This window comes from Cynocephalus volans, chromosome 15, assembly GCF_027409185.1.
Source record: "Cynocephalus volans isolate mCynVol1 chromosome 15, mCynVol1.pri, whole genome shotgun sequence".
In the NCBI taxonomy this organism is placed as follows: Eukaryota; Metazoa; Chordata; class Mammalia; order Dermoptera; family Cynocephalidae; genus Cynocephalus; species Cynocephalus volans.
In genome coordinates, this window is record NC_084474.1 from 96090043 (window position 1) to 96105131 (window position 15089).

The 15089-nt window shown below is 56.0% G+C and overlaps 1 protein-coding gene across 3 annotated transcripts; it reads right to left on the minus strand.

Annotated features, from left to right (window-relative positions):
* Positions 1-7439: 7439 nt before the first annotated feature.
* Positions 7440-14428, minus strand: NRBP2 (nuclear receptor binding protein 2). 3 transcript variants are annotated; one of them, XM_063079227.1, is made up of 18 exons: positions 14298-14428; positions 13895-14017; positions 13719-13814; positions 13525-13614; positions 13331-13371; positions 13132-13226; positions 12971-12994; positions 12818-12901; positions 12677-12732; positions 12483-12578; positions 11461-11593; positions 11245-11347; positions 11112-11162; positions 10895-11030; positions 9836-9889; positions 9673-9736; positions 9494-9549; positions 7440-9405 (listed from the first exon to the last, which is right to left on the minus strand). In XM_063079227.1, the coding sequence occupies exons 1-18, from the start codon at positions 14424-14426 to the stop codon at positions 9337-9339; spliced, it is 1500 nt and encodes a 499-aa protein (XP_062935297.1). In that variant the 5' UTR covers positions 14427-14428; the 3' UTR covers positions 7440-9336. The 3 variants fall into 3 exon arrangements, 2 of the variants coding, with proteins under 2 accessions (XP_062935297.1, XP_062935296.1); XM_063079226.1 differs by having other exon boundaries at positions 13719-13820; XR_010021765.1 differs by lacking the exons at positions 7440-9405; positions 9494-9549 and having other exon boundaries at positions 9692-9736; positions 9836-9961; positions 13719-13820.
* Positions 14429-15089: the final 661 nt, after the last annotated feature.

Genomic DNA, 15089 nt, shown 5'->3' on the forward strand with positions numbered 1-15089 from the left:
CCCGGGACGGAGCGTCTCTCGAGCGGCGACACTTTTCGGATCGCAGCGGCAACACCTTCCAAGTCACCCCTCAGGGCTCCCTCGAGCTGTAACACTTTTCAAATCGCAGCGGCAGCACTTTTCAAGTTGCCCCTCGGGAACTCTGTCCCGCCAGGACCGGCCTCCCTTCCACCGCTCACCACTGACGGTCCACCCTCGTCCATTCTTTTCGGCGCTGGCTCCTTCCACTCACCACCGGCTCATCATTAGGTAAGCCCCCTTTCCTAAAGGGCACCAGCCCTTTTTCAGGCTACCACAGGGAGTCTCCTGCCACTCACCACCGGCTCCCAAACTATAACAGGTTCCAAAGCCCCGGTAAACTTTTACTTTCATTTTTGGAGGTTAAAAGCCCCATTCTGTTCTCTCCTTCACCCTCCTGTCCATCACTCTCTTCTCTCCACTTCCCAGGTCCGGGACCCGACCAGAAAATCCTGGCGCTAGGTTCCTTCAGGCACTGGGCTTTTGCCCTAGAGAAGTGGAGGTCTGAGTGACGACCCACACCTCCCTTCTCTCCTCCTGGTTCATACCTGAACCTGCCAGGACTGACGTGACCTACTGGGGACGCCCTCTAGGATCCCGCCTTTCCCAACCGGCCGAAGGATCTGTCTTATCGCTAATCTCTGTCCGATTTCTGTCTAAATTCCCATTAAGAGACCAGAATGGGCGCTTCCTCCTCCTCCCTAGGGGACTCTCCACTTCAATGCCTTCTGAAAAACCTCACCAACCTTTCCCTCAGGCCGGATATTGAGCCCAAACTCCTCACCAAATTCTGTACACAAGATTGGACTTATTATCCTTTAGATAATCAAAACACATGGCCCCTTGAGGGCACACTAGATCCTAACATTCTACGAGACCTCTTTAACTACTGCCAGCGCCTAAAAATATGGAAGGAGATCCCCTACATTGAGGCTTTTTGCCTCTTGGCTCAGAACCCGGCCCTCTGCTCCTCCTGTGCTCCCTCTCAAGTCCTTTTAGCCTGTAAACCATCTTCACAGTCACCCCTCAATCCTTCCACCTTCGACCCTGCTGATGAACCCCCACCCTACCGACCTCCTCCTCCCCCAGTGCCTCCGGCGTCCGCTCCTCCTCCCCCGTCATCCGCGTCACCTTCTGCACCTCCTGCGCCATCCACTCCTCCGTCTTTACCCTCACCTACTCCTGACCCACTAAGCCCCCCTTTCACCCGTTCCCGAGGACCTCCCCCCACCCCTTTAACAATCGCCCCACTACGCGAGGTAGCTGGGGCTGATGGAGTACTTAGGGTCCATGTTCCCTTTTCCCTAGCTGACCTTACAGAATTAGAAAAAAGACTAGGCTCTTTCTCTACCGACCCTACCACCTATATTTAAGAATTCCAATGGATCCTGCAGGCCTACAGCCTCAAACTCATGACATCTTCATGCTCCTAGCCAATACCCTCCTCCCCGAGGAACGCCGCAGGGTCTGGGATACAGCCCAAACCCATGCCACTGACACCCATCGTACCAATCCAGATCACTCACCAGGCCCCCAAGCAGTCCCAGAACAGGAACCTAATTGGGATTATAACACAGCCCAGGGAATCCAGGCTCAAGACCGTTTTGCCTCTTGCTTAATAATTGGCCTCAAAAAATCGGCTCGCAAGGTCGTCAATTTCCAAAAAATTCAAGAAATTGTCCAAAAAAAGGAGGAAACTCCCTCCAAGTTCCTCAATAGATTAACTCAGGCCTTTCAACAATACACTAACTTAGACCCCAACTCAGAAGATGGCCGGCATGTCCTTATGACCTATTTCCTGGCCCAATCCTACCCCGACATTAAAACTAAACTTAAAAAATTAGAGCAGGGTCCTGCAACCCCTCAGACCGAAATCCTGTCAGTGGCCTTCAAGGTTTTTCATAATCGGGAGGAGGAAAAAGAACATCGAAAACAAAAGGCCGACCACACCAACTTCCAGATGTTGGCCCAGCTTATCAAACCCCCTGCGTGCCCTCCCACAGCCTCCACCTCTAACCCTCCACCTGGAGCCTGCTTTAAATGTGGAAAGGAAGGGCATTGGGCAAAGGCTTGCCCCACCCCCAGGCCACCCACCACTCCTTGTCCAAAATGCAAAAAGAAGGGATATTGGGGATCTGATTGCCCCCTTGCCCGAAGGGGTGAGGGACCAACTGCCCCACAGTCCCCCGAACCGTGGACACCACATATGGTGGGCCTCGCTGAGGAGGACTGACGGAGCCTTGGGCCCTTCCCGACCATCTCTATAACAAAGCAAGAGCCCAGGGTATCCAAGGTTGTGGACGGCCAACCAATATCTTTCCTCCTGGACACTGGAGCCACCTTTTCGGTCTTAAGGGAATATAAAGGCCCCACCACCTCCAGCAGCTCTCCTATAGTCGGGGTAGGAGGTAAACAAATCTTTCCCCAAAAAAACCCTCTTTTAACCTGCTCCATTCTTACACATGCTAACGCACCCTGTTAACCCCACAGTTTGGGACACTGCCAGCCCCGCTCTGGCCCAGTGTTCCCCTGTACACATAAAACTAAAAGACCCCTCCAAATATATTTGTCAGGCTCAGTATCCATTAACCACAACAGCCCTCCTCGGGTTAAGCCCCATCATTCAGGACCTATTAAAAAAGGGGTATCTCGGTCCCACTCGCTCCCCTTTCAATACTCCCATACTTGAACATTTGGGGCACCTCTCACCATTCTCTCACCACATCACCTCAAAGACCTCCTTACCTATAAGGCTCTCCAATCCCTCCCACCTTCCAGAATCCTAACCCTCCTATCCTCGTTTCTGGAAAATCCTGCCCTATCCTTCACTACCTGCCCACCCCTAAATCCGGCCACCCTACTGCCTATACCAGATTCCCCCAACACCTCTTTGCACAGCTGCGTAGAAAGCCTTCAAAATTTTATACCTTACCGCTCTTCCATCACTGAGGGACCCCTATCTCACACTGATCTCACATGGTTCACGGATGGGTCCTCATTCAAGGAAGGAAACACTCATTACGCAGGGTATGCCATAGTCTCCCTTGATTCGGTTATAGAGGCCCAACCTTTACCGAAGGGTACTACCAACCAGCAGGCCAAACTTATCGCCACCACGCGAGCCTGCGTTCTAGCTGAAGGAAGAACTCTTAACTTATACACTGACTCCAAATCATATACTTTTCTCTCATGCCACCATATGGAAAGAACGCGGTCTGCTTAACACCAAGGGTAACACCATGACCTGTTTCACTCTAGCCCCCAAGTTTTATCCCAGTTTCTACAAGCCTTCTTCTCAATCACCCCATCTCACAAAGCCCTCTTGCAAAAAATTTCCTCCTCATGCACAATCTGCCAGCGTACCAGTCCTAACACCCCTCTCAAACCTGGGCCATACCCCTCCCACCAGGCCAGAGGTCTCACACCCGCGGCCGACTGGCAAGTCGATTTTACGCACATGCCTTCTGTCCGGCGCCTCAAATACCTCTTGGTGTTTGTTGATACCTTTTCAGGATGGGTAGAGGCATTCCCAACATCCAATAAAAAGGCCTCCACCATAGCCCAGACTCTCCTTTCCCAAATCATCCCATGATTTGGGATGCCCACTTCCATTCAATCTGACAATGGACCTGAATTTACCGCCCAGATAATACAAAAACTCTCCCAGTCACTCTCTCTCCCCTGGCACCTACATTGCCCTTACCGACCTCAGGCATCTGGAAAGGTAGAGAGAACCATACTAACTAAATTGTCTCTGGAATTACACCTTGATTGGGTCCGTCTTCTACCTCAAGACCAGAGCTCTCCCAAAAAGCCCTCCAATCTTTCCCCTTTTGAAGTCATGTATGGTAGCCCCTCCTACCCCCGGGGATCACAGCAACTGAAGGACCCATACCACCCACCATGGCCTTACCCTTGCTCTCCCACCTTCGCACCGAATTATGGAAGTACCAGGACTGGCTACTTCCAGATCCGTCACTTTCCAAAAATAACCTTTCACTCAGCCCAGGCCAATTAGTATTCTATACTTCCCTGGAACCCAAAATCCCCCTAACCCCTAAGTGGGAAGGCCCATGTCCTGTCATCCTTGGCCTTCTCCTGTTCTTTTCATTTCACCCAGGGAGCTTTCAGGCCCCTCTGCTAGCTCCCCAGGGTCACCCATTTACACCTGGCAACAGATCTCTCATGCGACCGCTCCTGGCGGCCGTCCCCTTAAACGCTTCCCTTCCTCAACCATTTATACCCACACCGTCGCCCCACCAGGCTCTTTCTTCTGGTGCAATGGAACCCTCTCTACCTCCATCCAGTCTAATCTTACTGCCCCATGCCTTCTTGTCACCATCGTCCCTCAACTCACTCTGTACACCAGTTCAGAACTGTTCCATCTTCTTCATCCCCCCTCAAGGCAAAAAACGGCCGCCTTCCTCCCGATCATGGTCGGTATTTCCCTAACAACATCAGCGGTCGGAGCCGGCCTGTCGGGAGGAGCCTTAGGACACAGTTTATGGGCGGTCGAAGACATAAATGCTAAACTTGAAGGGGCTCTGACCTCCACTGCCGAATCTCTTTCCTCTCTACAGAGACAAATCACCTCTTTAGCTCAGGTCACCCTCCAAAACCGCAGAGCACTAGACCTCCTCACCGCAGAAAAAGGAGGTACTTGCATCTTCCTTGCGGAAGAATGCTGTTATTATATCAATGAATCCGGTCTAGTAGAAACAAACATCATCAAACTCACCGACTTGGCTTCCAGCCTACGAACCACATCCAGTTCTAACCCCTTTTCTTCTTTTATCTTAAACCCTATCCTAACTTGGATTTGGCCCATTTTGGGACCTCTAATCATTATCCTCATAACCTGCCTTTTCTTGCCCTGCATCATTAGGTTTCTTCAAACCCAAGTGGGAAAAATCTCTAATCAGGCCTTTAACCAGCTTTTGCTTAGAAACTACCAGCTCCTAGATACCGATGAACCCGCCGCCTCATCTCGTGAGCGCCTCAGCCGATGCTGAAGAGACACCACCTTACAGAGGGAACGCATCCACCGACGCCTGGCTGCCCCCTCCAGTCTCCAGCTACGAACAATGGAACCGGTGCATATTCGACTTGTGGCTTCAGGAACGTTTATGGACTTCTCCCCTTTTGAAATTACTTGTTTCTCCACCCTCCTTTGGGGTTTCATAATGGGTATTTATGTACCTTCCTCCCTTTGCCCCCCCCACAACGCCCCAGTTCAGCAGGAAGTAGCTCGATGACTTCAACATCCCCTTTCCTAAAACAAGGAAAAGGGAGGAATGTAAGAACCCAAATGCCCCAAGGGATCACACCCTGATCCAATCAGCGTTCCCTAAAAGCCCTATATGTGTGTGTGTGCTGCCTAATAAACGGGCTCTCTCCGGTGGATTCAACTGGTGTCGACTTGTCCTTTCAGGAGCTCTGACGCCTGGCCATCTGGGCAAGGCCCTGCTCTGAAAGTTGGGGGCTGAGTGAGTCTCCTGCTCCTTCCCCCACCTCTACTTTCCACTCCCGGAGTCTGCCCCCCCACCCCCCGCCATGTGCCATCCAGATTCCTCAAAGAGGTCTCCTCTCTGCAGCAGCTCCCAGCTCAAAAGAAAACACTGGCCAGTTGCAGGGGAGGTTGCCTAGTAGGATGACCCAGCCAGATCCCTGGCCTCAAAGTTCACCAGGCAATAAGCCTGAGCTACTCAGAGCTTCTCGCTCTTAAATGCAACTAGACAGCCCAGGATCACCAGACACCTAAGGAAGAGGAAAAGGGATTCAGAAGGAACACAGACAGTGAAGGACACAGCAGAAGAAAAAAGAGCTAAAATGATATCCTCAGAGACATTATAGATGTTGAATGCAAAAAACAAGGACAGGAGGCTACAAAGAAAGAACACAACAAATGAGAAAGATCTCTTACAGATGAAAAATTTGAGAGAAAAATAAGCAATTCAATAGGATTGAAAGATAAAGTTGAAATCTTCCAGAATGTATAACAACAGAACCAGATAGCTAGAAAACAGAAAATGTAATGCTAATCACACGGGTCAGTACTTTTGGTGCTTTGAACCCCCTGGCACACCAGAGGCCTCCAGAATAGAGGGGGATGGATGAGTGGGAGCGTGGGTCAGGTCTCACTGCCACTGCCAGGTGGAGCCACAAACACCACCCTCCGGAGGCAGCTTCCCCTTGAGTTATGTGTAATACAGTACTGCACTCAAGGACTTGGTGCCAGGCACCGATCTTACTTCACACACATTAGCTGGTGGGATCCTTGCAGCAGCCCTGTGCTACACAGTGAGCACTGCTGTTACTCCCATATCTACAGATGAGGGAATGGAGGCACAACAGGATACACAGCAGGGAGCAGCAGAGGGCTCCAGAGCCTGTGCCTTTAACCACCACGTGACTGCACCTCTCAAAAGGTAAGCCCAACATCTAAATACAATTTCCAGAAAGTAAGGAAAGGAGAGAAATAAAGAAATAATTCAAGAAAATTTCCTGGAACCAAAGGGTCTGGGCTTCTGGCCAACAAATGAGAAAGTGTGCCTTGAGAATTTCCAAAGCACTGGGGGAAAGAAAAGATTGAGAAAGAGAAGAGATCGTAGGCAAGAGTCAGAATTCAGAAAGGCAAGAGAGTTCTTGGAAGTAGAAGAAAATGACAGGACATCCTCAAAATCCTAAGGAGAAATTATATTCAACTGAGCCAAGCTTTTCGTACTCAGTTACACTTTGAAGCATATATAAAATTAGAATAAGGACAAACAGGCAAAGACTCCACACCTTCCCACGCATCCTCTCTCAGAAAACTTGGAGGATGCTCCTCCTCAAATGGGGTGAATGAAGGAAGAGAAAATCATCGGAAACAATGGTGAAAGAGCAACCCAGGTTCACAGTTGGGCAAGTCCAAGAACAAGCAGCCTGGGACACAGTGCTCACATGATGGAGGCTCCAGAAAAAGATGACACTGAGCAGTCCATTAGAGAGGAGTCCTAAGTATTGACAGGAGGTTCACACTTCTGCAAGGGCATCTAAAGATGGGTAAGTGACACATACAGAAAACAAAGCAAACAAAGGAAATGGACAATTATTAACTCCAGGGAAAATAAGTTGTGCAAGAAAGAAAATATAATCCTAGGACACCTTGTTCTCTGCTGAGACTTGTGGTAATGAAGCTGTAATAATACCCAAGTGGCTATGATGTCCATTACACTGAGATGATGCTGGGACAGGGGATAAGGGAAGGTGAGCCCCCTCCCCCCAGAATATACACCAACTGGGGACACCTAATGTAGAAAAACCAATAAACAGGGACTAAAAGGATCCTCGTGGTTTTGAGAAACACGGATTTTAAATGCCTAAAGAAACAGTTAAGAGAGTTGAATTTGGGGAGGATCAGGGTAAGAGACTGCATTTATTATTTTTAATTATTGGCTTAAAAAAAACCCATTCCACTTTTAAACAATACGTATATAACTCTGAAAAGATCAAACTTGAAATGAAAAACAGCATTGGCGTGATCGAGTGCAGCAATGGTAGTACTGATGCTTTTAAGTTTGGTTTAGTCACTGGTATGATCTGTCATGTATCTGTTGCTCAAACTGTTTAAGACGGTGCACAGACAGCTTAGCCTCAGGATTTCCATCTAGAATGTGTTATTTTAGATGTGTAATTTTAAGTGGAATAGTGTGAGTATTTGAATAATTTTGTAAATAGTATTGGAATGTTTATGATAACTTAAGATTCACTGTACTTGTACATTTATTTTATATGCTTTGGTAAATTTGTTTTGTTTTGGTTTTTGGCTTTTGTTAGGGTGGTATAGTAGTTGGAATGCCCCCCCGCAAAGATGTCCATTTCCTAATCCCTAGAACCAATGAATGTTAGTTCACATGGCAATAAGTATTTTGCAAATGTGATTAATATCAAGGACCTTAAGAGGAGGAGATTATGCTGGATTATGTGGGTGGACCCAATCTAATCACATGAGTCCTTCAGGAGAAACTTTCATTGCTGCAGAGAACCAGAGAGATGGTTCCTAATGGATTCAACCTGCTGTCGTTGGCTCTGAAAATGGAGGGGAAACGAGCCAAGGAATGTGGGCAGCCTCTAGAAGCTGAGAATGGCCCTCTGTTTATAGCCAGCAAGAAGATGGGGACCTCAGCCCTACCACTGCCAAGAAGTGAATTCTGCCAACAGCCTGAATGGGCAGGAAACGGATTCTCCCCTAGAACCTCCAGAAGGAACACAAGCAGCCTGCCAACACCTTGGTTTTAGTCTGGTGAGACTCGTATCAAACTTCCAACCTACAGAATTATAATAAACGTGTGTTGTTTTAAGCCTCTAAGTTTGTGGCAAATTTTACAGCAGCAATATAGAACTAATAAAGTAGTGAGCCTTCCCACTTTGACATTTGAAATACTTAAAAAGAAACCTAAATGCACTAAATTTATACATACAATTTTAAATGTTTGAGACTGTTTAACTAAATTTGGAATTGGAGGAGAGGCAATCCAAGAACCAAGAGGCCAGGGCAGTGGGGGTGGGCAGAATCCCCAAGGGCAGTGAAACCTCTCAGAGTGAGCCAGGAGCTGACATCTTCAGGGCCCGGGAAGCAGCTGCCCAGGGAGCAAGTGCTGGAGATAACATGGAGGGTGCCTGGCCCCTGACCCCTCCAAGCCAGGTAATGCAGGAGAGAAACAGCCCCCTGGAGGGGGCTGCAGGGGAGAAGAGGGTCTGCAGAGATGGCTGCAGGTCCTGGTCTCAGAGCATGTGGAAGATGGGATCAGGGGCTTTGCCGACGTGGCCTAAACTCTAGGTTCTCTACCACCTGTTTTTCTGCCTGGTCATGGCCCTGCCTAACGCCCAGCGTTACACATGCAGGTGTTCCACCATTGGCTTGAGGTCCAGGCTCCTTGTGTGGGTCTGAGGTGCCAACCCAGGGTGGCTGCTCTCCCTGACCAGATGGAGCAAATCCCTGGGCAAGTCTGTCCAGGGCTGACCCCTACCCCCACCCCCAGCACTGTGGCTCTCTGCAGGGCAGCCTCTCTTTGCTGAGGACCTAGAGGCCCAGTCAGTGTCCAGGCAGCTTGGGGGTTGAGAGGAGGTGGGGATCAGCAGAACCGAGGAAATGGGAGTGCTGAGCTGTGGACGCCTGATCCCGAAGCTATGCGGCGCCTGGCCACTCCCCTGCCCCCACCCCTGGGTCTCCGCGGAGGCGGGGTCAGCTCCACGCTGCCTTGAGGCGGGCGGGCGGGTCCTCACTAGCTGGGTCGGGAAGCGGCCGGGCTGGTCCCCAAGGGCTGGGGTACCGGATCAGGCCTGGGCCCCGCGGTACTTGAGGAAGGTGCTCTCCAGGAAGGCAGCCAGCTTCGTCCGGTCATCCTGCAGGGTGGGAGGGAGGCATGGGGTCTCGGACAGGCGCGGCCCACCCCGCGCGCCCTCCCGGCGCGGTCGCGCCCACCCGGCGCACCTCGTGGACGAAGCCGTAGTGCACGAGCTCGGCGGCCAGGTCCTGGGCGCTGTCGGCTGCGGCGAGGGCATGGGGCGACGCGTGAGGCCGCGGCGCCGTCGGGGTCGCCGCCCTCCGCCCGGGGTCGCCGCCCTCCGCCCGGGGTCTCCGCCCTCCGCCCGGGGTCGCCGCCCGCCTACTTGGGAGCAGGTCGTAGGTCAGCTGCCGGTGCAGCCTGTCCTCCAGCACCAGGAGCAGCGTGAGCTGGGGAGGCGGGAAGGCGTGGTCGGCGCGGGCGGCACTAGGAGTCTCCCCCCGCCCGCCCCGCCCCCCGCGCCCGTCCCGGCCCGGGGCGGGGCTCACATGCCAGCGCGCCATGTCCTCGCTTCTCTCCAGGTTGCACTGCATCTGGATCACCTGAGGGGAGGCAGGCCAAGGTCACCTACAAAGGCCGCTGGCAACTCAGCAGCCGAGCAGCGAGAGCGGATCCTGCCCAGGAGACACAGCAGGGATTAGAAATAGGAAAACTCTCTAAGGGGAGCCCAGAAAGCACATCTTGCAGCCAGTGGCACCTGCGAGTTAAGGAAAACTTCCAGAAGAGTATATATGGGGTCTGGGTAAGGAGGGATGAATAGGAGTTTTCACAGGTGGAGAGAACACCTTGAACAGGAGGGAACTGTGGGAAGCAGGGGGACAGAGGCAGCCTGGATGTGTCCGCCTAGAAGTGCGGGTGTCCGCGGGACCAGGCCTCGGAGAGCCTGGGGCTGAGGACTCCTGCAATCTCTGTGGGCAGCCAGGAGCCAGGCAGCTCTGACCGTTAGGACACGAATTCTGCTGTACTGTGGAAAGAAGCCAGGAGGAGGGAGGCCAAGACAGGGACTGAAGCAGCGTCCAGGTGAGGAATAGAGGTGGCCCGGATCAAGGCGATGGCCATGGGGCCACAAAGCCAGAGTCTCTGGTGCCCAGTGGGTATGTACATGAAAAGTGAGAGGGAGGGTCCAAGGCTGACCAGATGTGGTCCCTAGCCAGGAGGCAGCTTTGCAAGAAAGGTCCGGGGTCACACCAGGACTCAAATATCAGGGAATCAGCAAACCAAGGGGGTGGGATCAGAGAGGGCTGGGTGGATGAGATGTCCGGAGGAAGGCTGCATGGTGCAGGTGGAGCACAGAAGGGTGGGGGGCAGGCAGTGGGTCATGGGGGATGGGTCCACAGGGGAGAAGCAGTGTCTGACAAAGAGGGTGTCCCAGCTTATTATCCTACAGCCCTCCTAACCCCTACAAAGGGGTCAGCCTGGATCTGGTCTCTGGCAGCCTGGAGGAGAGCTGGGCTGAGGGGGACTCAGGCCCTGAGAGAACGGCACCCCCTTTCTGGGTGCTGGACAGGTCTGAGAGCTGACACCATGCAGCAGGAGTGGAGACTCACCTTTCTGGTCTCCGAGTCAAAGGGTTCTGGTGTTGGGGTCTTGGCCTTCTGGGCCTCCTCAGGGGGCGGGGCTAACACACGGGGCAGCCCCAGGGGCCGAGCAGCTGCAAAGTTCATCAGTGGGTAGATCCCGTTCCTGGGGACACACCAAGGGGTGGCTGGGGCTGGGGCTTAGGCCTGACAGCCATCTGTTCCCTAACCTCACGCCTGCTCTCACCTGACATCCTCCAGGAATTTGTCCAGCTCCAGAAAAGAGACCTCTGAATACCTGTCTCAGGGATAGGAGGCACATGAGGGATGACTGGCCAGGGAAGCTGAGAGGGGAGGCTTCTGAGTGGTATGCTACTCACCGCCATTGCAGCGGGGGCCGGTGGGGCCGGGGGATCTCCGCCAAGACGGCGTGCAGGTCCATGGCCTTGGTCCTCTCCTCCACTACGTTCTCAGGCATGAGGTCTGCCGGCCACAGAAGCATCAGGGCAGTGGGCCTGAGCCACGGGTCCTGCAGGGCTCCTTACCCATTCTGACCCCAGGCCCCCTGGCCCAGCCCAGGCTGGCTTGCCCCTCACATTGGTGCTGGATGAAGCAATGGGCTGCTAGGAGCTTCAATGAGTGCACCTCGAAGAGCACGCGGTGGAAGAGGAGATTGTGGGCAGAGGGCCGGCAGGCAGGGTCCCGGGCCAGGCAGGAGAGAATAAACTCCTGCAGCATGGAGAGGAGAAGCCAGGGTGGGCAGAGGCTCTCTTCTCTAACCTTACCATAGAGGACTCCTGAGGTCCCCAGACCCTAGGGGTCCAATTCCCATGTCCTCCCTCCTGAGGGATATTGTGGGAGCCTTCTTGCAGAAGGGAAGGCATCCCATTAGCAGCCAGGCCAGGACCTGCTCCTACAAACTTGAGGACATCCAGGTCCCAGGCTCAGAGCATTCCAGGCTCTACTTTCAACCGTCACAGAAGTCGTGGGGAGTAGGTGCTATTATCACAGGTGAGAGCCCTCTTACCCACAGCCTGCCTCCTTTTAGTCACCCCAGTTCAGGCCCAACTCCAGAGATGACCTTGACGGGTCCCCACCCTGCCCACGTCTGTGCATCCCCCCACTTCTTGTGCCCATCCTGGCTCCAGCTTCCATCTCCCATCCCCAGAGGCCGTGGAGTTGGGCCGCCAGACTCTGACCAGAGAGGCTGGGATGCAGCTTCCATCCTACACTTCCTCTGGCTGCCCCACCCCCACAATGCCCCCACCCCCCCAAGCTGGGGCCTTGTCACCTCTTGGAAGCTTAAAGGCAGGAACTTAGAGTTGGACAGATCCAGGTGCAGATATTGGCTCCACCACTCACTCTAAAGTGCTTAGCATGTCTGAGCCTCAGTTTCTTTAAGCTGAGCATAGTAATAGTGCCCACACAGTGTGTTTCTCTGGTCTCCTTATCCTTAGAATGTGCTGACCTTTGGGCCTTTAGGCCTGGAACCCAACAAGCGATCTCAGGGAGGTCCTCCTTGTGGGTGGGCCTTTGAGCAGCTGGCTGCCAACCTCTCAGCTGCATTAACCCTGGTACACCTCCAGCCAGCCCAAGAGGGACAGGGCAAGCTGCTCACCCGCATGTTGGGGTCACTCAGCGAGTGCCTGGCGCGAGCAATGGCCTCCTCTGTGACCCGGGTGTCCCCGTTGGCCTGGATCTCCAGCACAGCCATCTAGGGTGTGGGGTCAGGTCAGATATGAGGAAAGGACAGCACAGGTGAGATGGGGTGCAGCCCAGCCAGGAGGGCATAGGAGGCCATGAAGCAGGTACCTCCAGTGCACACATCCCGAAGGAGAAGATGTCCACTGCAGTCCCGTGGGCAACCTCTGAAATGTGGAGAGCAAGGCAGGGTGGGTTAGGGACAGATGAGGGGGCAGGGCCTGGAGACGATGGGGCCCCTCCCATGCTCACCGCCATACTCCGGAGGGAAGAAGTGCAGGTTCCGCAGTTCCTCACGCTCAGTGAGGATGGGGCTTCGGAGAGCATCGGGGAGCGCTGTGGGAGCGGAGAGGGGCTAAGCAGACCGAACCTCTCCACAGCCCACCCCCCAGAGTACCCACGTACCATTCGAGAAGATGCGGTGCCACACTGCGCCAGCCATCGCGGGGGAAGAGAGCGGGCGTTAGTTAGCCTGCTGAGTCGTTAGGCATCCTCTGCCCTCGGCTCCCGGCAGGTCTCCCCAGCCCTGTCCCCCCTGCCCAGCACCCCCCCACCCCCGCCAGCACCGGAGCCGATCTTGATGAGGCCATTGTGTTGAATGAAGATGGTGTCGCTGGTCAGGTTCCCATGGATGATGGGGGGGCTGCAGGCGTGCAGGAAGCTGCAGGTGTGGGGGAGGGGACAGCAGGCAACACCCAGTCAGGGGGTGCCAGAGAGGTAAGGGCGCGGCCGAGTGGGAGAGCGCGCACTAGCCCAGGCCCTCACCTGAGCGCGGACAGGATCTGCGTGCACCAGCGCTTCCAGGCCTGACGGCAGACGCACGACTCTGTCGGGTGGGCTCAAGAGAGGAGGCTGGGCCTGCAGAGCACGCCCAGCGCCCTCGCCCCACCCCTGACCCGAGGCTGTCCGGCGCCCCCACAATCCCTGTCCCCAGGGCCACCCCAACCCACTTCGCATACCCGGGCGTTCATGGCCTTGTGGTTCTTTTTGGTCTTTTTGAGGAATTGCTTGAGGCTGCCCGACGACACGTACTCCGTGATGAAGACGACCTGCAGGGAGGGCGGGCTCGTGGGCTCCGCCGGCCGCAAGCGGGTCCCCACGGCCGCGCCACCAGGCTTGCGGCCTCCCCGCACCCCACCTTGCCGTGGCTCACCCGCGCGCGGGCCTCGGAGGCGTCCAGCCAGTGCTTGTGCAGCTTCACGATGTTGGGGTGGTCCACCAGCGCCAGCTGCTCGAACATGGCCTGGATCTTCTCCTGGGGAGCGGGCATGGTCACGGGCGGCCACGGGCGGCCGCGGGGAGGGGGCGGTGGGGAGCAGCCGGCCTCACCTGGTGGGCTGCGAAGGCCTTCCTGTCGGCGAAGTGCAGCTCGTTCCACACCACTTCTACCCCCTCCTCTGTGTCCATGGCCAGGAAGGTGCTCTGGACCCCCGGCATATTGCCCTGGTTCACCTGCGGGCGTCGGGGTACGCGTCCGCTCGCTGCCCATACCCTCCTGCCCGAGCATGCGAGGCAGGTCCCACCGCCCTGTGGGAAGGCTGGCGGCCGGGAGCCGAGGGGTGGTGTCCGGGGATGAGACTGGTTCGCCGGGGCGTGGGTGCCAGGCTGAAGGGGTCCGAGGGCCGGCAAGGCGCGGGCCTCCGGAGAGGCCGCGGAGAGGTTTCGGCCGCCGGGCTCCCCCCGTCCCCCACGCTCCGGAGGGCGGCGGCTCTCCTACCCCGCTCGTGCCCACCTGTTCCCGCCGCTTCTGCCAGCGGCCGCACGGGCTCTCTTCCAGGATGTCGCTCTCATCCTCGCTCTCGTCCTCCCGCTCCCGCTCCCGCTCCCGGCCCCGCCTCGGAGCGGGCTCCGGGGCCGCCATGGCCCGGCGGGCCCGGCCGCCGCCCAGCGCCGCCGCCGCTCCTGCCGCCCTGGCTCCGCGCCCAGCCGCCCAGCCCGGAGCGCAGTGGAGCGGAGCCGCCGCCGCTGCCGCCGCCGCGAGCCCCCACCCGGCTGCGGGAACTGGGCGGCGCGGGCGCGCGGCGGGCCCGGGGGTGGAGCCGGCCCGCCCCTCCCGAGCCGCCCCTGCGGGCGGGAGCCTGAGTGGAGCCTCGTCTCCCGCGGCCGAGCCCCCTCCCCGCCCCGCCGAGGCCCCGCCCCGCCGAGGCCCCGCCCTAATCACAGACCCCGCCTCCCCTGAGGCTCGGCCCCAATCGCAGAGCCCGGTCTCCGGGGCCCCGCCCCACCCCAGCTACAGAGTCCCGCCCCGCCAGGGGTCCCGACCCAATCGTAGAGCCCGGTCCCAGAGGCCCCGCCCCTCCCGCCGAGGCCCCGCCCATCGGGGCGGAGAGTCCAAGGCCCGCCCCGCTCCTCCCGGCGTCGGCCGCTCTCTGCTGTCTGGAGAGTAGGCCTCTCCGGGCAGCGCGCCTGCCCAGCCCTGCCAGTCGCTCGTCTTTCCTGCACCGCTGCCCCACCCATCCGCTGCCGCACTTATTCCGAAACCCTGCCGGGTGGGCCCGGCGTGGAGCGGGAGCAGCCCGCTTTG

What these genes read in the sequence shown, in the direction of transcription:
- NRBP2 (XM_063079226.1), bottom strand. Translation starts at nt 14,426, where the DNA reads ATGGCGGCCCCGGAGCCCGCTCCGAGGCGGGGCCGGGAGCGGGAGCGG. An exon ending in AGGCCTTCGCAGCCCACCAG is followed by an intron (nt 13,821 to 13,894) that starts GTGAGGCCGGCT and finishes CCCGCTCCCCAG; the next exon opens with GAGAAGATCCAGGCCATGTT. An exon ending in ACAAGGCCATGAACGCCCGG is followed by an intron (nt 13,372 to 13,524) that starts GTATGCGAAGTG and finishes GTCTGCCGTCAG; the next exon opens with GCCTGGAAGCGCTGGTGCAC.